The sequence below is a fragment of the Pseudochaenichthys georgianus genome, chromosome 3 (genome assembly GCF_902827115.2).
Source record: "Pseudochaenichthys georgianus chromosome 3, fPseGeo1.2, whole genome shotgun sequence".
Classification (NCBI taxonomy): domain Eukaryota; kingdom Metazoa; phylum Chordata; class Actinopteri; order Perciformes; family Channichthyidae; genus Pseudochaenichthys; species Pseudochaenichthys georgianus.
This window is the reverse complement of record NC_047505.1, coordinates 7308376-7335400: the sequence shown is the minus strand read 5'-3', so window position 1 is coordinate 7335400 and position 27025 is coordinate 7308376. Positions and strand designations below refer to the sequence as shown.

General features: G+C 42.9%; 1 protein-coding gene across 2 annotated transcripts; it reads right to left on the bottom strand.

The window, feature by feature from the left end:
- Nucleotides 1-158: 158 nt before the first annotated feature.
- Nucleotides 159-26683, bottom strand: LOC117462276 (AP-2 complex subunit alpha-2-like). Of its 2 annotated transcripts, XM_071206135.1 has the most exons (23): nt 26451-26683; nt 24617-24685; nt 22981-23123; nt 22680-22873; nt 22048-22177; nt 20550-20651; nt 20328-20436; nt 19576-19726; nt 19108-19276; nt 18306-18443; nt 18041-18223; nt 16659-16756; nt 15185-15416; nt 10966-11130; nt 10639-10731; nt 9455-9612; nt 8630-8712; nt 8358-8446; nt 7289-7413; nt 7095-7211; nt 5246-5315; nt 4772-4906; nt 159-2894 (listed from the first exon to the last, which is right to left on the bottom strand). In XM_071206135.1, exons 1-23 carry the CDS (start codon nt 26515-26517, stop codon nt 2817-2819), a joined length of 2898 nt encoding a protein of 965 aa, XP_071062236.1. In that variant the 5' UTR covers nt 26518-26683; the 3' UTR covers nt 159-2816. The 2 variants fall into 2 exon arrangements, with proteins under 2 accessions (XP_071062236.1, XP_071062237.1); XM_071206136.1 differs by lacking the exon at nt 10639-10731.
- Nucleotides 26684-27025: the final 342 nt, after the last annotated feature.

Here is a 27025-nt window from a genome sequence, read left to right as displayed (position 1 = left end):
GGAGTACTTGATTACAAATAAGACAAATATTGAAACCGCATTTATAAGAATGATTCAGTTAAAAATGTTCATAAACAGAGTGATATAAAAAGTGCCCACTGTACTGTATAATAATACTGTTCATGTAACCTTCAACAAGCAATGTACGTTTTAATGTGTTTACAAAGGCATCATCTTTTATTCATGAAAACACTTTTTGGATGTTGAAACGACATTACATTTAAATAGAAACAAGATATCCAGCCTTTACTTCTTTTCAAATCTGTGTCCAGCACAGAGACTGAACACACCTCAAAGGCACAGAAAACACCAGAATCGAGACAACTTGATCCACTGATAGTAACCACTGTGTTTAGATAAAGTACGGAGGACCCAAACTCCAAACCAAAGAGTTGTAAAGCACGGTTCAGGATCACATCGTACTTCAGAACTGTACCTGCAGGAAGCAGTTAGTTGGAGATTTAAGTAAAGATAGGCCTAAACTGTAAGATATCATTTCCTAAATTTAAGAGAGAAAACAATTCTAGTAACTGAGTAAAATTAAACAAATATTTGTGGGTAAATCCAGGTTTTAAAGAGAAAAAAGCTATTACAGAAAATTACCCATTTCTCTGGGTTGGCTTGGGTTCAAATATTGTAAACACAAATATAATATGTCTAGTAATTTGTTGACATTTTAATGCCATAATGATACATATACGTTTAAGCACTACATACATTGATATATGATCTTATAAAGACTCCAACAAAGGCAAATATGTTAGCTAACAGTAGCGTTATTTCACATTTCAGCATTCAATTAAAGTGGTGTTTCTGGCCATCAGCAAATAAAAGTTGAACATGTAGTTAGTTCCTCCAACAGGACACATGTTGACCGGATGCTACTGTTCCCTTAACAGGGTGAAAGAACAGCAGCGCGTATTGTCTACTGGTCATATACAGCTTCACCCTGTTTTAAATCCCTTCGTTTCTCTTGAATGAAGGAAGCTGCAGCGTGCTGCGTGACACTGGGATATTTGACCTTTCTGAAAACTCCTGAGCCGGAGTAAAGTAAGGGGCCATCACCGTGTGAAACCGTATGATGGGTTATGTGCCTGTCGCCGTTGTTAAAACATGAGCTCACAGTAAAGCTTCTCAGGTCCAGATGAAGGTGCCCTGAGAGCCAAACCATTTCACACTGATCATCAATCATTATGAACCATCAACATACCTTTATTCCCTTTCGTGCTAAGAGGATTAATATCACTCTTATATCAGCCTGTTAAATATAACGCTACAGCCAGGAGATGGTAAGCGTAGCATTAAGCTAACCTAGCTCAGTGCAATGGTAGCGAAACACATGATGTCCTTTTTGTTAAATGCATACAAAGAGCAGTGTAAAATGAGACTTTATCAGGTCAATTGTAAATATTTTTGAAAATGGCAGTTTCATTTGCACACTGCTTTAGAGGTGGTGGAAAGACGGTTTGTTTCACATTTAGGCCAGTCTTTGAAGCAAAGCATCAGATATGCCGTCAAGGATTATAAAAGTATATTTAATAAACCAGAAATATAGAAATGTTGAAATATAGAAATGACCAGTTGAAATATAGAAATGACCAGTTGGGCAGTGAACAGATGCATTTAGGTGCAAGTGTGATAGTGTGGCAGTGCTTTGTGTGGCATGGTTATATAGTTGTGTATATAACATTGCTCCGTATTGAAAGGCGTGTTCTGTTGTTGACCGAGTAACACACCGGCACAGCTGTGTGGAGTTAAGTAGATAACATTAGAGTGAATTTCTTAACTATCAAATGGATTAATTTCATAGCCATTTTTGTTGTTGTTGCCGTTCTCATCAACCGCCTAAAACTTGGTATAAATGTGTCAGCACAACGAAGCTCAACAATTCTCACCACAGGAAAATAAATGGTAGCATGGTAGCATCCAAAGCTATTTGTTCACAATATAAAGCTTTCTTTCCCCTCCCGAGATGACAATAAGTGAAAAGCTCTCGTCTAAACCCATCTGATGTCCTCTTGTGATCCAACCGTTTTATCCAGCGAGTGCAAAGTGTGGGAGAAGTGGAGCAAAGCCTCGGAGACCTGGGCTTGAAAATAGAAAGAGTTCAGCTCTGATCAGAACAACTGGATCCAGTGTCGAGATCAGAGGAAAGACCCGACAGTTCATGTCTAGAATGCATCTGAACACAGCACTGTTTATAAATCTGCCGTCATCGAGCTGTACATTACAAAGCATTTTATGATGACTTATATTGTTTTGTTGTTTCAAGGATTGTAGTGAATTATAAATCCCATAACTGTTACACATTATAACCACTCAATGCGATTACACAGAGCACACTGGTTGCTTCGAGTCACAATTCATCTTAGGTTTAGTGTGTTGTTTTTGCATAGATTTAATTATTTTGTAACTCAAAGCAAAGAACAAACAATTAGAGTACCTTATAATGACATAACATTATGCATATTAATGAGGGCGTCTAATTATACAGTGCTTTAAGCAGATCATCAAGCTTTATAGACTGGATTGTGAAATAACTCTAATTATGGGTGCTAGTAGACTCTTCACAATGTCTGACAGAAAGGCAGTGAGCAGCAAACAGGGGGCTCAGTGCGAGCACACACACACACACACACACACACACACACACACACACAGTACAAGGCAGGTTCAAAGCAGTGCCGCTGATTAGTAAAGCTACGTGTGGAAAATACATTTCACTCCATTTACATGTGAAGTAGGTAAAATAAAAAAGAGAATTTACACTGTACAATACATCATTTGCCAACTAAAGGGAGAGAGAAGGTGAGGAGCTAGAACTGCTCAGAGAGGAGGTCACACAGTCTCTGGGACACCGACTCCCTGCTGGTCCTCAGCGTCAGGCGGTACATCTGCAGGGGGACAGCACAGTTACACAGAGGCATGGGGGTGCTGCAGAGGCATGGGGGTGCTGCAGAGGCATGGGGGTGCTGCAGAGGCATGGGGGTGCTACAGAGACACGGGGGGTGCTACAGAGGCATGGGGGGTGCTACAGAGGCATGGGGGGTGCTACAGAGGCATGGGGGGTGCTGCAGAGGCATGGGGGGTGCTGCAGAGCCACGGGGGGTGCTGCAGAGCCACGGTATTACACTAAACCATCACACTTGTGTTTTAAGTATGTATTTGATGCCCTTGTAGCACTTGGGGATTGCTCTTAGCAACGAAAGGTGCTTTACAAATAATTACTATTACACTGCTTAGTTGAATACTAAGTTCTGATGGTACATTTGGACACGGCAGAGGTCTGGTGGGAGAACACCGTTTCTGAGCAGGATCAAGGGACCATGTGCAGTCGTATCAGTGGGCAGAAAGAAGTCTGGACAATGTAATGTCAGCTGTGGACGTTAGTATTTTCCATCGAAAAGCACCATTCTTTTTTAATATTCATTTTCATATTTGTGGAGAGCAGGAAGCTTAGGATCCGTGATGCTGTCGCCGCAGTCTCGTGAGCGTGACGCAGTGGAACACACTTCCTCTATGAGCGGAAGCAGTATGATCATTTTATATAATATTGTGAGTCAGGAGTTTGGTTTATTTAGTACGTAGCCGTGTAATGAGCGGGATAATGTGCAGCGAGGCGGTCATTAATAAAAAAAGAATGCCCACACGGTGAGCAGAACCATCCGATCTGCTCCCCCTGTGGGTGTTCTGATCATTACAGGTTCTACAGAGGTTATCAACTCGAGCTTTCTTCCCCAGGCTCTGTGAGCCGTCACATAAAGGGGGCGCTTGGTGACTTTGACTCTTTTACCATACCAACGGCTTGCTTCAACTTCCGCCGCATAAGATCATTAGAAATAGATTACGGCAGACAACGTGTTGCTATACGTAAGATGGGAAAGCTTTCATGTACTACTCGTTTAAATTCACAAGTAGTAATATATATATATATATATATTAGGGCCGGGACTTTAACGCGTTAATTAAGATTAATTAAACAAAAATTAACGCATTTTAATCGCACTTATTTTTGCACAGCGGAACGTTTCTCACTGGATGAGTTTCAGGCGTAGCGATTATACTGGAGCACCAACTAACCTTCATGACTTCAGCATGGGACTTCAAACAACAACAAACCACGGTGATCAATAGTCAAACATGAACGAACAAGCTGATGAGACCGCTTCGGTCGGCCCCGTGGATGGGACATCTTGTTTTAAAAAACGGACGGATGGAAGCGTCGATAAGAGCACGGTTATGTGCAAATTATGCAAAAAAGAATGTGCATATCACCGCAGCACATCAAGCCTAAAGTATCACCTAAATGCAAAGCATGTAGCAGCTAGCATGTAGCAGTTAGCCACACCCTGACCCAACCCACACTCAACCAGATGACTGGTTTCAGGGCCAGGATAAGTAAGTCCACGTCTGAGAGAATAACCAACTCCCTGGCTCACTGGATTGCACTCGACTGTAGACCACTGGGAGTCAAATCCATGTGGAAATGGCTTCTCACTGTTCTCAGGTCAAATATGTATGTTTGATTAAAAATGCGATTAATTTCGATTAATTAATTACAAAGCCTCTAATTAATTAGATTAATTTTTTTAATCGAGTCCCGGCTCTAATATATATATATATTGTTGAAATATGTATCTTCATTTTATTCCAACACACATTGCAAACCCACTTAAGGTTGATGGTACAAAACAAGGACAGGTGTGTGTGTGTGTGTGTGTGTGTGTGTGTGTGTGTGTGTGTGTGTGTGTGAGTATGAGTGTGTGTGTACCTCTGCCTGTGGGTTGGGCTCCAGCCTGAGGAGGCAGCCCACCTGAGTGTTCTTGGTGTGAATGACTCCAGCTCCCACATAGTTTGCAGGATTGGGATCCACCCCAGAGAGCAGGGCCACCCCAAAACCTAAGATCTGCAGAGTAAGTTACAGAAGAGAAGATGAAGTATCACTCACCAAGCAGTGAAGGAGGGGTCTACGTCCCCGCCTGCCCTAAACGGCCCAGTATTCATCACACCATATGATAATACTATGAGGTCAGAAACAGTTAGACTTGTGTTTTGTGATGCTGACCATCACCTTGGACCCCCAAAGTCACTAAGTGTGGTCTTAAAGAGGCCCTGTTCTGCTTCTTGGAGTGTTCCCTTCCCTGCAGTGTGTAGGTTATTGTGCATGGAAATGGTCTGCGAAGGCTCAAATCCAGTGGTGAACCGTGTCTATCACAACGGGACCTTCTGAAGCAGTTTTTTGTACCTTGGCGTTGGTAACGTCTGTGTCCATGGGGTGTTGGGCTTTGAAGATTGTCTGGACCTCTTGCTGAGGACTGAGGAGACAGAAGAGAGACAACACAATGACTTATTAAAGGGTGAAAACTTTATTTAAAGGAATATTTCTACAACAAAAGTATAGGTTGTTCATCCTTTAAGTGTTCAAGTTAATGGTGGGTGAGAGCCAATTGTAATGTTGTGGATTAAGCATTCTTTTAATATGAATTAGGTACAGGTCATTCAACCTAAAGTTTAGGAGAACGGTCAGAAGCAGCTTAAAATAAAAGGCCAGCTACCCGAGTGTTGCACAATGTTTGGCCTGGATAATCCAGATGTTTCATCATCTTGGAACAACATCTAATATCGAACCGGCCATCTGAACCTTTGTATTACTCAATATAAAGATTATTTCTTTGGTAAATTAATACATTATTTGGTGCATAATTCATTTAAAAGAAAATCCCATTTCTCAAAGCCAAAGTTAACATATTCAAATAGCTTCTTTGAGATACAAAACTAAATATATTTGACACATTAACTTATGGAAGGTAAAAGAAGCAATATGTGTCGTCAGTACTAAATCCTACCTATTGCATTAGTAATCGCAATATGAGAACGTGATTAAAATAATATGCTTATGAATGGACTAACGTAGCCACTAGTGTCTTACAGGCCGCCAACATGAAGGAGATCACAGTTAATTAGAGATGGGGAGGCCAAAAATGTTTGCCAAAATTGAAGCGCAGATGAGGCCGCACTGCAAGCCACCATCTTGGATGGTCACTCAAAATAAAAGAGGCAATGTGTAAACACTGCGTAGTACCCCTCAATGCCTCAATGAGCTCAACCTTTGAGGCACGTGACGTCCCGACTCCCGTGTTGTGTACTTACCCAGTCACAAATGTAACATATTATATCTTATATTATTAATATAATTCTGATGTTTCCAAACGTTAGCCACATGCTAATGCTAACCGGAAATGAAGAATTTGGAGAATAAAAGTGTTAAATTAATAGTTAGTGTGAACTTCCGTTTTTTTCAGAATAAAACTGCTTTAAATTAAAACCCTGTATTTCATTTAAATGACGTCATATCAACATTGATTTTAATTTCTTACAGTGGGAGAGGTTTTGGGAGGGAGGAAGGAAGATTAGGATTATGTAAAAAGGTAGCGAGTGGTTAGGGTTAGGATGGGGGGAAGGGAAGGGTTAGATTGAAGGGAGGGAAGAGAACTGCTACCCGGGAAACGGGATGCAACGCTCATCTGTGAAGCTCCGCCCACGTTGAGCTCCCGCCCACATCGAGCTCATTGAGGTACTGCAGTGTGGGGCTTCTCAACACTGCAGGATAAAGGTCCCAAGCAGCTGCAGAGTAATGTCTGCCACCTAGTGGTAAAATGTGTAATGTTTGGCTTAATATCAAATCCATTTGGCCTTTATCTTTCTTCTGTAAACTGTTGCATGCTCATAGACCAGGGATCACCAACTACATTTGTCCAAGGGCCCAAATGTATCCAATAGACACTTTTGCGGGACAGCGATTTTAATATATAGCCCAGAATTTTAAACCGGTTAAAGTTGTTGATGGCGAAGGCTACGCAGTACGCAGTCTACTTTCCCGCAGCTGCTGCCTCTCTGTTGGACTCCGGTAATGCACATTACTGGGGGGGAGAACGCACTAACCACTCCACCAACGCCACAGTCACCCCCTCCGTGCAGGCCGGATGAGAATGTCTGGCGGGTCGGTTGTGGCCCGCCAGTTGATTGTCACGGTCATAGACCAATGCTATGGAAGCACGGGACCGTGGTGCATTATGATGTAAAGCAAGCCTTACACTCCGAGCTGCTTCCAGCGCTGGAAGAAGTCTTCTGATGTCATCTCCGTGGGCTGGAAAAACTTGTTGAGCATCACAGGGAGTTTCACTGCGATGTTCTGGAGAGTTCCCCCGTATCTGTTCACACAGAGTCGGGAATGAGCACATAGAGCAACCTGATACACGAGAAACAAAAGTTTGATTCAGACACCGACCTGAACTCGACGTTGAGGACCGGTGTGTCTGAGAAGTCTGACAAACACTCAATGTTGAGGATCTGCTGCAGCTGAGCCCCCCCTTCCACTGTGGGGTCCACTGGCATAGTGTGGACGTTCAGCTGTGGGGATAAGGTCAAGGACTCCACAGACACTTCAATGACACTGGCAAACATAAAAAAAGCTTACCACCCATTCACACCGTAGGTTTTGTTTTAATCTCGAATGGTTTTTCTTGACAGTTTGAGTGGTTTGCAGAGTCCTTAACAATCTTAGACTTAAATTTGGATATTTTGTAAGGTCAATTACGCTTGGCACACGCCAGTTTGGTGAAACAGATGGGAGTTATCACATGGAGGCAAATACTAATGTACCGCTGTGGTCAGGGGCAGCAGGAAAACTATCTTAGGAACATAAAAGAAAGGCCTACCAAGAAAAACAAATAGATGTCTGTGTGAGTGTATGCTATATGGAGAACACGTTCACTGCTTTGCTTGCCATGTGACCGCTAAACAGTCCATGTTTCCGAAAGCGAGTTTTCTATGCTCTCAAACATACCCATCAGACTCCATTGAGGAAAACATGTAATTCTACAAAGCAGTACACAGGAGTTGCTGGTATAGTGCTGTCTTCATCCGTTAGCTTGTTTGTGTGATTGTGACTTTGTTGAATCCAAACAAACCAAAGTCAAGCATTAACTTAAACAAAGTGAATGGTGGAGGCAGCAGTTGACCAGCATCACGTTTTTTTCAGATTGTGTCTGGTGGCATTGGTGAGAGCGTAGATGGATATACGGGCACCAGTTACACGTCGGAAAGGGCTGTCTGACCGCAAGGTAAAGCAGTGAAATATTCTTAATATAGCTTACACTTGATAACAAGGTCTTAGCACTAGTGGGCAGTATATTGCTTTGGCTTCCTGTCACAAATCATGTCTGTTTCTACAGACTGAGTGTGGGGCAACTACCATCGAGTGGTTTTAATACACCAACCATGAACAACCTCACACAACGGATCCCTTTAAGTACACTCAGGTCTGTAAGAAGAAGTCGGAGCAGTGGAAGGATATGAGTCTTGAGCGTGTCGCTGCTTGTCACTGATGAGGAGAAGCTGAGGAACTGGGAAGATGTCTTGTTGCCGTAGAACACGTAAATGCGACCTGTGGGAGGATAGAAGGTAAACTATCTACACTATGCACTACATTTCAAAGCCATACGATTACTCATCCCATTTCACATGTTGTTTTCTACATCTCTAATGCTACCAACGCATGGGATTAGAAAAAAAAGGAACAGATGCAGAACTCATGCAAAATAAATACTGTTGACTAATATCTACTTACCGAGGTTCTGCCTATACTCGGACTTCAGTCCAATCTGCAGCAGCTGGTTCTCAAAGATAACACCGTTGTTCTTACAAACAAACCTGGAATTTAAAAAAAGGCACAAAATGATTATAAAAGTACCAAAAAGACCATCGAGAACATATGGTTTGCACTTTGTCAACTCATATGCTTCGTTAGGGGGAGGTTTCGTGTGCTGATCATCAGATCGGGGGCAGGGAAGCACAGGTTCAATCCCACCTTGACCCCCACCACAGTTAACATGCCCTTGTGTCCTTGGGCAATACACCCCCCAAATTGCTCCTGTGGGTATTGTCTACAGTAGTCAATCAATTACTATGTCCAATATATTTAATATGTATGTAAAGCGCTTTGAGCACTTGGAAAAGTGCTAAAATAAATTCAATGAATTATTATTAGAATTATTATTATTACTGAAAATGTAACGCTAGCAGAATATTTCAGCTTAAATGTAAAAGTTACAGACAGGCTTTTCAAATATGTACATATAAATCATAAATCCTTAATTGATCCAATAGCAGTAAAAATGCACATTGTTTCAGTGGGGCCATTGCAGATACAAAAGGCTAAGATAAGATGACTAAACTAACATAATCAATACAGAGGCATGTTGATACAATTCAATCAAATATGTAGCATCTATGGTTAAAAAAACAAACATAAAATGGGACAAATAAAATAAACTATCCAGTTGCATTATGGGAAATGCAATATCCAGTACTAGAGAATAGTGGCAGGATACCTCAGCATCTGTAGTTTGGATTTTCACACTAAATCAGAATTTCATATTAATATATATCTCACCTGGAGAAGTGTTCCTCGCACACATCAGTGGGTCCGGGTCCGGTGGTGGGGGCGGGTGCGGGGGAGGAGAGGTCTGACAGGACGTCCACTAACAGACTAGCTCCGGCTGCAGGGCTGGAGTTCATGTTCAGCAGGTCTGTGAACGGGTGGCTGGGGGCCTGCCAGGGAAACACCAGCAAACATGCACTGTTACACACGAGCACACTAAGGAGGAGACTGGGACTGACGTTTTTCATTGCCATATCTACACTGTAGCTACTGTGCACATGACTGTAGAGTGGTGCCGGAAGTAAGCTGCGCTCGGATTCCCTCGACAGAAAAGCAATGGGATTTCTCCATAGGAATTTAGAAAATAGCTCGAAATAAAGTCTGTGGAAAACGAACCTGTTAGATAAATGCACGTTTTGTTCAGCCGGATAATCTCCACATGTTTACCCTACGGTTATAATTTTCTAATCATCTAATCGCCAGAAGCAAAATGCTAACGTTATGCTGTAAACGAACTACAGCCGAGTACAGCAGGGTCGCACGACTTCAACGTCACGCCAACTTAAGATCGATATTCAAAAATACAGATTCTAAATTGTACAAGTTGAAGCGTTTGTTTAACAGGGGCAAACAAACTTAGAGGAGTGTTTACGTGTTCGGCGTAATGACGTACAACGGCCTGAACAACTTCTGTAGTCCTATTCAGCCACTCGGTAACAACCATCGTTTTTCAGACACGTCAACTCTTCAGAAATCACCAGTGGGGTCACTGCTGATGGATTTAATGTCGTAGAACAAAACATGATCCGTCTCTTGAATGCGTCTCAACCACAGACCTTAGTTCCAGCTATTTTCCAAATCCCATCTCTCTGTCTGTTAAACACGTAAACAATGATTGGCTTATGCTACACTAGACAGGCTAAAATGTTCATTATAATCTGATGACTACAATACAACAATTGAGAGGACTAAGACTAAATTATAAAAAAACGTTGGTCAACCAAAACTAGACTCAATTAATCAAAATGTGAGTAAAAGTAATGAAAGCATTCTGATCTAAAGTGTAAGACCAAGACTACATCCAAAACAAACACTGAATTAGGGTGATCCAAACCGGCACAATAATGTCCAACTCTTCGTTAACCTCTTATGCAATTCCTATCTGTAATTCGTATGGATTCTAGCTATCGATATACCATGTTCCCAGCAGAGAGGATTGTGGGACTATAGGAGGCAGGACGGGGTCTGTTGGTAGGAAGCAGGTCTGCCACCAGAGAAGGAGGAGAAGACTGATGGAGAAGGAAAATAAAAAGAAGAGAAGATAGAAGGGTGAAGAGGTGAAGTAGGAGAAAAGACAAGTACAGTTGAAGATCAAGGAAAAGTGATAGAGGAATAAAGGTAGAATGAAGGCAAAGCAGTAAAAGCAACACGATATACGGAGAATAGGTTTTCTATACTTGTGAAGAATAAACATTTTTACAATTTTAACATAAAGCTATTATTACAGAAAGCTGTGCAGTTACCTTGTTGGTTGGTTCCGTGTTCTCACTGTGCTCCGTGTTGCCGTTGACATTCCAGCGGGCCTCGTCCATGTCGGGCACCTTGCCGGGGCCCTTCTTCTTCTTCAGCTTGGCCAGGATGGAGGACTCTCTCTCTGGGAACGGAGGCATCTCCTCTAGCACCGTGGCCTGTGGAGGGACAGAGACAGTGAGGACTGGGCAATACACACAGCTGCTGCACCTCTGTACTACTAGCAGTATTACTATTATTATTAGAAATCAGGGATTTTACAGATATTGAGTAACCACATTTAATCTTGCATATGACACCAAAGGAGAGGCCGGTTAAACATATAGAGCAACCATTGGCACTCGGCACCGTAACCAGTGGCACACCAGGAAGAAGTGGAAGAAGTGTGCAAAATATTTTATTTAGCCTCATCCCAATACCCCTCCTCGACTCCTCCGGGACTTGACCCGGAAATCGATCAAGACACGCCATTTTGAAGGACGTCCCAATAGCTGAAATGCACACGGAGGAGTCGAGGAGGGGTGCAGGAGGATACACGCGAGCAGACTACGCGGAAGTGTTTTCACTACTCTCGTATAAAAGAAACTGCCCTCCTTGCTGTCACTGAGGAACTGCACACTGCTAAAGCAGCCTCCCTATCCTCTGTCATCATCCTTTTGGACCCGCCTGCTGCATTCGACACGGTGAACCATCAGATCCTCCTTCGCACTCTCCAAGAACTTGGAGTTTCAGGCTCTGCACTTTCCCTCCTCACCTCATACCTCAAAGACCGTACCTACAGGGTTACTTGGAGAGGGTCCGAGTCCGACCCTTGTCAATTAACTACAGGGGTCCCTCAGGGCTCTGTTCTCGGTCCCCTCTTCTCCTTGTACACAAACTCGCTCGGATCTGTCATTAGCCCGCATGGTTTTTCATCTCACTGCTACGCTGACGACACCCAATTAATTCTGTCCTTTCCCCGCTCAGAGACCCAGGTCGTCGCACGCATCTCTGCTTGTCTAGCTGACATCTCTCAGTGGATGTCCGCTCATCATCTCAAGCTCAACCTTGACAAAACTGAAGTGCTTTTCCTTCTGGGAAAAGATTGTCCCACTCTTGACCTAACAATCAACATCGGCACCCCTGTTGTTTCCCCGACTCAGACTGCAAGGAATCTGGGTGTGATCCTAGATAACAACCTGTCCTTCATTGCAAACATCGCTGCTACAACCCGCTGCTGCAGATACACGCTTTACAACATCAGGAGGATGCGTCCCCAGCTGACCCAGAAAGCCACGCAGGTTCTGGTCCAGGCTCTCGTCATCTCACGCCTAGACTACTGCAACTCCCTCCTGGCTGGTCTACCTGCATGTGCCATCCGACCTCTGCAGCTCATCCAGAAAGCAGCGGCTCGTCTGGTCTTCAACCTTCCTAAATTCTCCCACGCCACGCCGCTCCTCCGCTCCCTCCACTGGCTTCCGGTAACTGCTAGAATCCACTTCAAGACAATGGTACTTGCGTACCATGCTGCGAATGGATCTGGCCCTTCCTACATCCAGGACATGGTTAAACTGTACACCCCAGCACGTGCTCTACGCTCTGCATCAGCCAAACGGCTCGCTGCACCCGCACTGCGAGGGGGACCCAAGTTCCCATCAGCAAAAACACGTGGGTTTGCTATCCTGGCTCCAAGATGGTGGAATGAGCTCCCCACTGACATCAGGACAGCAGAAAGCTCACACACCTTCCGGCGCAGACTGAAAACTTCTCTTTCGACTCCACTTCGAGCGATAGAACTATTAACAAAGCACTTATATACTAATAAAGGACTGGCTTATCTAAAGCCAGTTGAGTAGCACTTGAAATGTTTTTGCTCTATGAAACCTGATGTACTTTATGATTCTGTTTTCTTCAAGTTTGTATTTTGTTGGTCGAACGCACTTATTGTAAGTCGCTTTGGATAAAAGCGTCAGCTAAATGCAATGTAATGTAATGTAAAAGCCCCGCCCGCACCTTCACAGCTGGTCCATTTCAACACAGGAAAACCGACAACTGGAAGATGAGTGGAAAAGAGTCACATAAATGTCTAAGTGCTCACAGCTCCGTGGGAATTATTGTGGGCAATTCATTTCTTAAGGTTATACTAACAATTTAAGTCATGTTTAATGATCTTGAACGTCACTAAAACATAGCTATTAAGAAAGCTATTTCATAAATGGCTAGATCTTGATAAATAACAACTATTTGTATTGTTTTGTGTGAAGATATTCAGGAGTTAAATTATTTAAAATTCACAGTCCTGAATGTGGGTTTGTGGTGAATGTGGGGATCTACAGGACACACATGTTCAGAGTAAAGGCTTTCACATTACTATAATTATATATTTATTTAAATGTAGGCTACATTTTACACCAAAACGGAGCACCAAAGCAGGACCAACCATCATACATTGAATTCCTTGACTAACAAGAGAAAGATTCATTCATTTAAATAAATATTTAACAACAAATGGGCCGGTTCTAAGGGGTTATTCAGTTAAGCCCGATGAGAGGGGATACAGCTGTGCACCAGGGTTTCCGTTAGCCGGTAATTACCGGTTTTTAGCTGGTAACATTTATTAAAAACCGGTAAATTCAAAACCTGCCGGTCAAAATGTCCGGTAATAATTAGGGATGTTCCGCCGATCATTACCGGCCGATATTCAGTCTTAATAGTTTGATCGGTGCTCTCTATAAAGGCCGATCAGGAGAGCTGGATCTGATCGGACATAAACGCGAGTGAAGTATAACCGGACGAGAGAGAGAGATCAGATCAGCTGCTCAGTCTGACGGAGACATGCAGTTCTGCATCATGACCTGAAGCCCCGCCCACTGTTGAGCACGCTGCATGAGAAACTGACGGGCTGTCAGGAGAGAGAGGGAGGGAGAGGAGAAAAGAGAGGATCCGTTTCTCCCGTGCTATTATCCAAAGTTAATGCAAGCTTTTGAATAATGTACTTCATCTACTACAAGTAGTTTGTTTGAATGTAATAATTATGTTGTTTGTTGTTAGTGGAATCATTTATTGAAAAATGAATCTGAACTTTTCGATCTGTTACGATTATAAACTGAAGCAATATAAAAATGACTCCCATTAACTGAGTTTTAAACATCAGCATACGCGGTCATAGTCCGGTGATTACCTGCTAACGGAAACTCTGCTACACCATTCTTATTATTATTATTATTATTGAAACATGACCGGTAAGTTTAAAATTTGTCCGATAAAATAAATTCTGTCCGGACATTTTACCGGCAAGAAAAAAAAAATCGTCATTAATATTGTGCCGTTTAAACCAATTATTTAAATGTGTTTAAACCGCATCATTTAAGTTCCGCACACACTGCTTCCCCGCAGCGAGGCTCCCCCCGCCCTCCTGAGTAGAGTAGAGATAAAAAGTTTGACACGTGAGTATCTTAATATCTATATAAAAAAAGTAGAACATTATTGTTCTGATGTTTATAGTTTTGGGAAAAGGTGATCATTTTGACAATCTTTGGTTCGAGCAGGACTTCCTGTTGAAGGTTTCCTGTCATGTGGATGTGAACTACAGTTACAAAGTGATTCACATCAAAATGTGGCAAAATCTTCCGAAAATACGTGTGATGTTACTTTTAATGCCTTCACTTAAATGTTTTTGGAAAAGAACAAATATGTATTTATTTCAAACAGCTGATTGAGTCTATGTTGTAAAAAAGAGGTTGCAAAAGTTGCAATATGGACTAGTTCAATATCCAAATCTCGGTAAGGGTAATATTTGGTATGAAGTCTTTTAAATTCTTGAAAAGGCTTTTAACTTGATTATTTATTTATTATTGTGATGCTTTGAACTATTTATAGTGTATTATTATAATTATCCACACCTGTGCTCCCGGGTGTATCTGTGTGTTTTCTTCTTGTATGTTCCTGCCTGTGTACATGACATAAACTGCTGCTCATAACCAATTGCTCTTTGCGGGATTAATAAAGTTGTTGATTGATTGATGAAGTCTTGTGTTGCTACAAAGAAGTGCCAGGCAACACACGGTATTCCACAGACTTAATCAAAAGTCCTTGTTTGGTACAGATCTTCATTGTTATGTAAATCAACGCTGACCTTTTTTAACCTGTTTTTGTGAAAGCTTGAGTGTGGGCCAGACTGATGGAATTTGGCGTAATCAGTATTTGTGTGTACTTCCTGCAGAACCCCCTCACCAGTATGTCGGTGCTGGCGATGCAGCTGAGCCTCAGGTACTCGATGGCTCTCTGCTGCAGCTCCACGTCAGCGTTGCGCAGCTGGCTGTCTGAGCGCAGCACGTCCTGGATGGTGGGCTTCACTTCTGGAAACAGGTTAATGAACTTGATGTAGGCGGACAGCAGCAGGGCCCGGGTCGGCACCGAGCACAGGTGGAACTTAGAGTGGAGGAGGTTGAACTGGACCAGAGGGCTGAGGGAGGAGAACACGCACACATTTAGGTCCGATCGAGACTCTTCACAAAACTAACTCAATATGTCCCTTGTATATTACGCTGCTGCTTGTTTCCTATGGAAAACACAGCACCGCGTTTAGTTTAGGTTCGCCCAAATTACACAAACATACAAAATGTTTTTTAATTAGAACTCGTCTCATCTAGCTGTGCAGATAGTGTTGACTTCATTAACAGTACTTTTTAAACAAGAAATAGTCCAGGTGAAAACTTTGAGAGAAACGGGGACACTTCTCTCTAGTGTTAATTTCATCAGCTATTTTTTAATTTAGTTTTAGTCCTTTGTTAAATTTCCTTTTTAGTTTTCGTCATATTTAGTCACCTTCATCCTGTTTTTATTTAGTCAAGATTTAGTGGACTAAAAGTTTTTACCAGCTGTGTTTTGGCCACATTGCTTCCCTTCTGATGAAACACATTAGCTTTTTATCTCCGCCTCATTGTAGCGAAAATGGGCCCAAATATCACGTTGTTTCTTTCTCCCAAGCAGTGGTGGCTTTAGACTTTTTCGTTGTCAGTCATTTTGACGGACAGGATCGTAACATTTCCGCCAAAATCCATTATTATCCGTCGAGTCTGTACACAACTCGTCACTCACTCGCGCTGATGGGGGGAGGGGGGATATTAGTTTAACGCGACTACTGCTCCCAACCCCTGCCATTTTATTTTCTGTTGAATAAGGTTAGTTAGACCATGAGTTAGACCCGAGTCTTCCTGACAGTTCACATTGTGCTGCTGCCCGGTGTAATTCATATCTACCGCCGCGTGCAGCACAGAAACACAGCTGCTGCCCAGCCGCAGCACCGGAAATGGAACTGCTGGGAGAAAAACTGACTATCAGAGATGTAACGTTATCTTTGATAATATTTCGTCTCCTCATTTTTCGTCAATGAAAGTAAAGAGAGATTTTGGCATAGTTTTAATTTAGTAAACTACATTTTCGTCGCGTCACTTTTCGTCAACGATATTGCATGATGATTTCGTTACAGTTATTGTTTACTGCCGTCGGTGTCGTCTCGTCATCGTCTCGTTTTCGTCATGGAAAAAAAGGACGTTGACGAACATATTTCGTCATAGTTTTAGTCAACGAAATTAACACTACTTCTCTCAAAGAGACACAGCGGTTCCATTTGCTGTTAAAAAACAATTATATTCAAATATCTCAAAATGTGGAAAACAAAACCATATGAATGCTTGCAGTTTACCTGGAGCGTGGGTCCCCAGCAATAAGGTTTCCAAACTCTCCGAGGATGTAACCCCCCACCTTCAGCAGGTTCTCGTGGCAGGCTGGAGCCTGCAGTGCCTACAAGAGTTCACAAAGCATGACAACATTGGGTTGGAATACAATCTATACATAATATCTACTGCAAGCAGAGGTGTTGATCAGCCACCCAATATTGTCAGTATGGACTTCACACAGTCCGGACACAAGTATACAATCCCTCACTGGTATCACAACTAGGCAAACTCTTGGGATTGAGTCTGATAAAACTCTATTTAAGTCAACGATCTTTGGTTCTTTTCTCTCGCTTTTTTTTTTTTAATGTCGTTTAATTCAATATATATTTTCAGTTTCACAGTGCGATCTTAGTTTATAGCTAGCTCAAATTTGTAAAGTTACTTGCTGTATAACTCTGCTTTAAGAGGGCTGTGACTTATTACGGCCCGTTTGTGGTTGTGTTTCCACTTGGCCTAGTACCGGCTAGCGGGTCCTAATTCACAGTTTTTCTGGCCCCATAAAATCGGGGTTCTAGGGCCAGGAACAACCAGGCTGTGACGTCACTCGACTGCTGATTGGTCAGAGAGAATCGTCGCAATATATGCAACGCGTCGCATGTAAATATATAAATATATATATATTTACATGCGATATATATATATATAGCGAAGCTTGCAGCATTTTTATAAACAGCATTTTTGTTAACAGAGGATCAACAAAAATGGCAAAGAAAAGCACACCGTCGTCCGCCGAGGAAGTTACGACGTTCCTACACTTTATTGCAGATGACAAGATGCAGCGGGAGCTCGACGGGACAACTGGCAATATGAAAGTATTTCGGGAGGTCTCTACACTGATGTGCGGAAGCGGTTACTCGAGGACTGTCATGCAGTGTAGGGAAAAACTGAACAAGATGAAGAGTGAGTATCGCGTAGTGAAGGACAACAACAAGCGGATCGCTCCGCCTACACTGCGTTACTATAGATACTACCCCAGTTCCTAAACTGGAGACACGCCATAAGTGAGCCAGCACTAACGAGCGAGCCAGTCCTAACGAAGTGAGCCAGTCCTAACGAAGTGAGCCAGTCCTAACGAAGTGAGCCAGTCCTAACGAGCGAGGCCGTGTAGTGGAAACGCGCCATTAGTCTTAGGAACCTTTGGAGACCAGGAAAAAGACATTATAGTTTTTAAACTACAAAAGACAAGTTCATTTCTGAAATTTGAATGTTTCAGCCAATTCCCACTTAGTCCCTATTCATTCCTCCTGATGTCCTCATGAACAGGGGCCTTATAACTCATGATGGTGGACCATAAGAGGACTCTTAAGAGGAAGATTCTGAGTGTGATGACAGATATCTCCATGCCCACCTCAAAGACGGTCTTTGCGGCGTATCCTTGGACATCGTCTTGGTTTATGACGATCTGGATGACTCGATACCACACCTCCTCGCTGACGTGGTCCCCCGCGATGCGGATGAGGTTCAGAATGGTGTCCACGTACCAGGTGTAGTCTACAGCATATTTTTCAGCCAGGATAGCCACCTTGAGCACCTGAGGAAGAGAAGCAAGTGAGTCAGGGGGAGAGGCATACACAGGAGAAGAAAATGATGACAGGCCTGTACTGATGACCCACTATCTCCTCTCTGATGGAGTAGTCTGCGTTCTCCAGGTAGCTCAGCATCTCCGCCACTATCTGCTTGGAGTTGCTGCGGTCACACATGGCGTAGAGCAGATCCACGGCCCGCTGGCGCACACTCACATCTCGCTCTGTCTGTATACAAATAAACAGAAATGTATGACAAATGATTATGGCCACTAATATAAGAAAACAAAGCTTGATATACAATATATTTCTCTTCTACTGGCGATTGCATTAGCAAAGGTTTTCTCAGGCTGCGAGCACATCTCTTAACGCTCTGTCAGTTTAGGAAGCGCGTTATGTGAGCAGAGCAGGCAGACATCAATATCGGCAGTGATCAAGATATTTTAAAATTGTTGGCCAACAAAATCATAATCAGGATTACATTTCAACAATTCATAGATGAATCAAGAAAACAAAGGGTCAGATTATTTAATAACGAAAACTATTGTTAGCTGGAGTCCTGCTTTATAAGAACCTTCAGTTCATCCGTTAGTAAACTGATTGTTCGTAGGAACTTGCCAGCCATTCAAATAGGCTGTTCATTATTGTTGTGTTTTCATAAACGCTGATATACCAAGTCCATATCACAGCTTTGCATCTTAGAACAGAAGTCCACTTTAACATTTGTCAAGGGACAACTATCAATTAGTAGAAGACAACACTGCATGTTAGTGGCATGACAGACTCTATAGCCAAACACTAGTCAATTGGTGGGAAACAACCCAAAGAAAAAGCCATGTTCATCATTTCCACATCACAGCTGATCAAAGCAGACAGCTGACGAAGGCCTCACCTTCAGAGCGTTGATCACAGTATCGATATGCGTCTTCACCGCCTCGTGAGAGAACTCGGAGCTGGCCAGCGTGCACATGCTCTCCAGAGCCAGGTACCGCAGGTTGGTTTCCCTGTGCTGCAGGAACTGGCCCAGCTGGTTGCAGGCTCGTACCAACAGGGTGGGCTCACTGAGGGACCAGAACAACAGCTATATTAGCAGGGCAAGTGCTCAAGAGATCATCGTCATAAACACTAGTTTAAAAAAGCATGGAAGTATTTTGTTTTTGATTGACAATGGATGGGGGGGGGGGGGGGGGGGGGGTGGTTGGGCTCTGTCAAGTGCCTTTCTGCAAAACAGCAGATGCTATGTGGCTACAGGTAGAATCCAACGTGGTAGAATCCAACAGGATTGACTCAAAGTCTGCCCAGTGGCCCAATTATAAACCCCCGGGGAATGAACCAGAGTTACACGAGGAGTATGACCGACCTGTCGTGGTGGATGATGAGGGCGATGGCTTCAAACAGAACAGCGTTCTTTGCGTTGGAGTGCTGGACCTTCTTGGACTTGGGGGGCTCCTGGGCTTTGTTGAGGATGGTCTCCAGACACTCCGTCAGGCGGCTGCGCAGCGCTGCGTCCTCTGCAACAACAGACAGCGTGTTCTGAACAACTCAAGCCATTACATTAAAGAATGTTCATATTAAAAGCTGGGACTCAAAGCAAGGTTGTTCACCTCCATATCCACAATAGTGGGAAAAGCTGATATATTTGAACATATCTCATGGAAGGAATTCTTTTCTGAAATGTATTTGGCTACTCTGGCGCCATCTAGTGTCAAAAATCCATTCATGCAACTATTCTATTTTATGAAGAAAATGTAGGCTAAATCATAAACAGATAATATTTGATAGACATTTGGCCCGGACATTGACCGGCACCATTTTGGGGGGAAATGCTGTGCTTCTTGTTTTAGGTGAAACGTGGTGCCGAACTACACCTCTTGAGCAGCAGGAGAATTCTGATGTATCTGTCCACAGAGTAGCAATGAGGAATCTATTGCTTTTATCGACTACATTTATCCATCATCCAATTAAATGGTGTCAACATATTATTTAAGAAAGAAAGTTGCGCACTTTACCCAGTGATTAAGTTCTACTCATCACTTTCCAGGTGATAGGACTGTGTGTTTCTCCACTGGATAGTCATTTGAGGTGCAGAAACACATAAGTGTACCAACATACCAGGTGGAGGGTAGCACTGTAGCAGGCGTAGCAGCTTGACAGACAGCCATGGTGCAGCAACAAAGTAATACGTGTAGTCCTGTAGGTCGATGGATGCTGAAGTCACAATCTGGACACGCAAGAACAAGGGAACACATTAAAACACATTGATATATGTTCACTTTAGATTTGATCTTTGACCTCAGTGAATGAAGTATCATGTAAAGAGACAGACACACTGACCCTGCTGAGCCGGGCCACAGCCAGAGAGATGGATGTTCTGAAGTCCTCAGGACTCTTCTGGGCTAGAGTGGTGATGAGGCTGGTGGCTGCTGTTACTACTCCCTGAACACACACACACACACACACACACCATTCTATCATAATTACAGATGAACTGACAGTGTCACTGGAACACTGTGCTGCTGGTTCACAGAGGAGAGAGGGGTGAGATGGCCAGACAATGAAGCCCACATTGTTACAGTGCACGCAGAACACATGGTACGTAGATTGTTGCAGATTCAAAGTTCAAAAGCTAAGAAATTCGAACCTGTAAAACCGTTGAACCAACATGTCAGTATCAACTAGATGCAATGGGTAAAAAGACGACAAGTATTTTAAATTTCATAGCAAAAATAACATAGCTTTTCAGCTTTGTAACCTTTTGTGAAAGTGTTTGTTTCCGTGTTGTCCAGTGTTCGAATGATTCTTATTTTGAATATGAAAATAGTTGATCAAAGTTGCCAGTGGGCTAAAAGCTCCCTCAGTCACAGGCAAGAGGGGTTGTTCCCATTGTATTGAACATGAACCCATGACGCACAAGTATGGGTAAGAACCAAACGGTGAGTTGTGTGTAACATTTCACTCGAGACTCCAAAGAAAACAATCACTGCGTCACAAACCAGCCTACGTTAGCGTCGCGGTCCGGTGCAGAACTCGAGGCATGTAGATTGATGGACGTTCTGCGTTTCCCAAGTGAACAAGAAACTTCTTGTACGGTGTTACCAACATGTGTCGAGGAAGGATACGCATGATATCAGTTCACAGCAGTCGCCAGATGCTTTTTCAATGAATTGTTGATGAATCCATAAGAGATGCCATTTTATTTTTAAACAATCCAGCCATAAGAGATGCCTTTTGTGTTTCCATTACACGTCTTTGCTGAATACTCAATTCTGAATTCGTTTCAAGGGTCTGACTTTTTTCCGTTAACAGGCTGCTGCTAAGGGAATATGTTTAGTCGTATCAATCCGCAGAAAGTAGTCCGCTTTATTCAACAACAGTAAAGGGCAAACAAATAAAACACATTGTTTTCCTCCGTCAGAAAATACTGTGAATAATCATTTTTACAAACAACTTTCCCCATAAACGGATCAAAGAGTCCGAGAGCTGGACCTCAGGACTATCTTAGGAAGCAATTTAATACATTTGTAGTCGACAAAATCATTTTAAAATCAATTGTTGTGAGACAAGTCGTTGGTTTACTTGGTACTAAGCGGGATCATTAGCAGAAAGGCAGTCACTAATGAGAAAAGCGACACCGACAGGGTGAGCAGGATGCGACAGAGACTTGCTGCACATTATCTCTTAAAAAGGACAATGAGAAAATATTTGTTCAGCATTAGTGTAGCGTAACTCCGAAGTGTTTGAAACGTAATTTACCCATGACTCTTAAATCTGGGTATTAACTGACCCGTGACGTTTGGGAGAACACGTGATGGAACGGAAAGGACAGTCTTACCAGGTGCTGGTCGTTGAGCAGGTGCACCACTCGTGCGGTCCATTCCCCCATGGGCACCAGGTCCGGAGAGGTCCTGTTGAGCCGGAGCAGACACAGCGCGGCACTCTGCTTCACGCTGTCCATCGTGTCCCTGCAGGCACAAGTCCACCCAATACACCGTTATGTCTTGTGATTACACGTGTGTCTTTATTAAAGGAACAGGTACAATCACACGGGGTCCCAATTGAGACCATGATCTTCATTCATTTTCATTCCTTTCTTCGAACTAACCATCCGGTGCAGGACATTCAATTGCATCAGCCCAAGGCGTGCACAGGATGTTGATGTGTATATGCTCAGCTGCATCACAGAACTCGTCTCTAAGATTTGTCTTAGCGACGAGTCATAAGACATTTCTGAAATCAAACCCTTTTTGTTCGGCACAATTTCCAGATCACGAGGTCATTTTGGAAAAGACGGAAATTGGGGTTTAACAAAATGTCGTAACTGAAAATATCTAAAAAGGTCTTGCCCAGCGTGTTTGTCTTTCAGGCTGACATTTGCATTTTGAAACTGCTTGTGGATCAAATGACTTGAGCTTGAGACCTCAGCAGCTGAAATGTCTCCATACTAAATCATTCGGATGTACAAACCCTGCCACCAGGATGCTGGGGATTTGAGAGGCGAAAGCTTCCGCCATCTCCCTGCTGCCCACGTTAGCGATGCAGTGCAGGGCCAGGTTCATGAAGGTGGGGTTGCGGCTGGCCAGGTCATTCTTGATGCCGTTGTTGATGAGACTGATCAGGTCGCTGTTAGAGTTCACCAGCACCGAGATGAACAGGTACCCCTGGAAAGGCACATGGGGGATGTTTTAGTGTATACTCCGTAGTCCCACACCTGTGCACAAACATATTTCCACGACAGCTTGGTGTGTGAACAGGAGGACAAACTTACAATCTGTTTCTCGGTGTACTTGTTGGAGCTGAGGAGGTTGACGGCCTCCATGTGTCCAAAGTCGATGTCATGGCCCAGGAGGAAGATGAAGAGGAGCTTGCAGACGTACTTCTTTTTACTGTAGCCGTCTAGAGCCTTGTCTCCTACTCACACAAGGACACACACACACACACACACACACACACACACCACCAAAAATGGATTAGAATACAAACAAAAGCTGGACTTTATTCATTCAATTTGAAAGACAAATGACTGGTGGGACTAAAATGATTTATTAGGATATCTAGGGCTAATTCAGGATTAAAATACTGCACCTATGGATGTTAATGCATCCATAGGTGCAGTATTCTAATCTTCATAAATACTTATTATTACTGAAGTTTTTTTTCATCTTAAATAAACCTTCAATTGTGAGAATGTGAATATTATTTATGGCTATACACCATTTAACTCCTGAAAAAGCCTAAGTGAGTCTCATGTTTACCCTTAAGGAACCCCTTTGAATGCCTGCGTTGGTCATCTGTGATATGACATATGGCTTGCACTGAAAATATTTATTCATAATTGTCTTCTCCACTCAACTACTCGTGTGTGAACTCTTTACCGTCCCATCCTGTGTTTACTCTTAATGCTGTAGCTGCTCGGTCACTGGACGTCCCTACTGGGATTAATAAAAGGTGCCAACATTGGACACAAAGGATGCTTCCTGGTCATAGTTATTCACCACAGAGCATCTCTCCCCGACTCACAGCTGTTAGTCTGTCGCAATGGAACAAAAGCAGAGGACAACTTGGGGCTAATGTTTAGGGCGGTGGAATGATTAAGGGGGGAATGATTGGTAATTCATAAAAAGGTAAGCATTATGCTGATTTGTATTTGGCTGAAAAACGTATCTTAAATACTTGCATCTATGGGTACAATTTGAATTAGCTTACTACTAGTGATTAAAGGTTTGAAAATCGTCGTGTTTTTTCAGCCAGTTATTTCCCTCTCTCATAATAACGCCCAGCACACATTTAATCTGAGACTAGATTAGGTGTTGAGGCGGTCAGTCTTTGTAAATAAAAGCACACACTCCACACACTGTACAGCCTTGGCAGGCGCATAACAAAGCTCGGATGAAAAACACTAACGGGGTCAGGTTGCTTAAACTAAGGGCTTGATGGATTGTCAAACAATATCTGAGACCTTCTCGCCCTACAACCTTCCAGCATCGGATTTGACGAAGCCAAAATTGCAACTTGTAATACAGTGAGAAAGCACACAAACAATCAATCGATCAGTGACGAAGTTGAAGAGTAGGCCTTGTGCCGGCTGAGGGGCCCACAGAGAACACATTATAATGAACACGGGCCTGGATGCGCGGCAGATTCATTCTGGAGCAAACTAATTATAGGCAGCATGGAACAGGTGGCAGGAGAAACAACACACACACATTCACAGAGAGGTGTGTGTGGACTTCTGACAGCGCAGAAACATCAGAAAACCGTGAGAAACTAAACGAAGAAGAAGCTGGGACACAGGATGAGTTCGCAGAGCAGATTAAACAGCAACAGGAAAACGTGACGTGGAAGGAAAGGGATTTGGATCAAGAAACAGAGCAGGTGCAATTTGATCCATGTCGTTCACCTACCTTTGAATTTGGAACGGATATTGGCCAGCTCTTTGTTTATCCTCTTGACCTCCGCTTCTTTGCTCTTACCTACAAACAGATCAGGACATCGTGCATGTTACATGTTGCTGTGGAGACTCAGACATTTGAATAGATCCTATTCTTGTTTACAATGAGGTTTTTTTCATTTTATGAGCCGAGAGGAAATAAATCCACATCAGGTGTTCCTCATGCACAACGATATGTCCACCAATACAACATCGTGGCTCTTCCATCTACGAGGTTCTTATAAAGGACGCTGGAGCTCAACTAGAGAGACATAGTGGCTCCAGCTAGAAAGCACTTCATTAGTATACTTGGAGTACTGGGTAGCTCCATCTTCTCCAAGAACAGCCTGCATGATTGGTGTCATGGATTTAAAGAAGGTGCTGGAAGCATTCCTTTGAGCTTGTAGTACATGTTGTTATTCTACAGAGACAATTGTAGATGTTCTTCTTTCATTACTTATCTCCAAATACATGTATACAATACAAACCCTCATTACTTAGAGATCCATTTGTGTAGATCCTCATTTTGAGAAGAGGGTCACTGATTATATGTGTAGGCGTGGGAACCTAGGTAATGTGTTGTTATGGCAACAGGGTCATTAGGAAAGGGTTTACAGAACAGCTCAACAGAAGAGATGTTTAGGAAACCTGTTGACAGCTACGTTTCAGTGTTGAGGAAACAGACTGAGGCGAGCAGATGCAAACAGTCGTCTTTAATGAGAGTGAGTCGGCCTTCAACGACCTCTGCAGCTCGGATCAGCACTCAGTGATCATAAACACCTGTGGGGATTATAATGTAGCTGCCCGCCATTACACTTACTAACTATCAGGAATCCCATTGGGCCCTAAGTGTACTCTGATACAGCTGTGAACAGTGACATCTGAAACAGTTATCATTGTTACAAGAACCAGTCTCATAAATCATTAAAATCATTAAACCGTAAAATGACAGGGTGATGACTTTATATTATAAGACTAGGTCATAATAACAAGACAATACATCATGATGGGCTATATAGGATGCAAAAGTCACCTCATAATAATGTATTTTCTTTGGTGACTGAAATCTGTTTCCTCATTTGAGCGCACATCATAAATGCAAGTGAATCTAAAATGCTGACTAAACACTTAAGGAGAAAGGAAATGGTAACATTACAGTGTAGACATACACTTGTAAGAAGAGTTAATGGCCTATTTCATGATTGTATCCCACTTAAACTGACAGACATTTCTTCTGAATGTCTCCAGCTGGACGCCTGAAAACACGGTGAACGTTTTTTTAAGTATAGTTGGGCGGATTTTTAGCCTATTTTAGGAGAAAGAGGTCCTGGCAACATGTGAAATATCCTTAACCACAGATGTTCATCGTTGAATACGTGCACGTCCTCACAAAGGCTCAACTGTCAGCTGTGACGTTAGCGCAGAAACAAAAAACACAGATATATATAGTGTTGGAAAGGATTCGCTTGGTTTCTGGCAGAAAACTATAAAACACACCAATTTAAAATGCAAAAGGCTAATAAAATGGGCAGTTTGGCATTAGCTCCATTTAGCCGTCGGTCCACGCCCTTCGACGTGACGTTAGCAAGTGGAAGCTAGCGGCTAGCTTTAATTAGCAAGTGTGGGCTAGCCAGCAGAGTGGTCGTGTAAAGTCGTCTAAGGTCGCTGAAGTTACACAAAGTATGAGTAAGGGGCATGGGAAACATGTTCTGAAAACCATCCGTCATATAGCTAATCCTCGTTACACCAGCTAGCGTGTTACATGCCTATCCAACAACTGTGTATGTGTGTGTGATAAACAAACTTACAGTTCCTGATGTCAGAGATGAACACGGCCAGGCCACGCATCCCATCACCTTTTGAGACTGCAGGCATGTTGTATACTCCCTCTTAACGTTACGTTTAATCTTCTGAATTAAAAAACGCCTAACCATATAGAGTAACTTTGTTTTAAAGTGTGCTAAGCAGCTAGCAACCGCAGCAGTACCGGACAGGGAGCCCCGATATATGACGGAGACAGACAGGAACCAGAGCGGCTGCGGCTGCGGCTGCGTCCGGTTTCATACAGACCTAGACCTACACCTACAAGCCAACCTACATCCAAAAACAAGGGCTGCGTTCCATACATGTGGAGTAAACAACATGGCGAATGAGACATTTTTATCACATACAAATATGTGCACGGCTTGGGGAAAAAGAAAAGTAGATTTAAAAAATAAATGTATTTTTCGTACTTTATTTTAGTTGTGCTGGCTATCTTATATGGTTACAGTAATCCAGAGACTAGCTATTATCATAGACAAAGCAGATTGTCCAATTCATCTCAATGGGACAATACATTTGTTTAGCATTAAGATGTAGCCTACAATATATATATATATAT

Bases quoted from the DNA above. Each gene is read 5' to 3' on its own strand.
- LOC117462276 (XM_071206135.1), bottom strand. From the start codon at position 26,517: ATGCCTGCAGTCTCAAAAGGTGATGGGATGCGTGGCCTGGCCGTGTTC. The intron at 18,224-18,305 runs GTGGGTCATCAG...TCTCTTCCTCAG, and splicing joins ACTCCATCAGAGAGGAGATA to GTGCTCAAGGTGGCTATCCT. The intron at 8,713-9,454 runs GTGAGATATATA...TTTAAATTCCAG, and splicing joins TGCGAGGAACACTTCTCCAG to GTTTGTTTGTAAGAACAACG.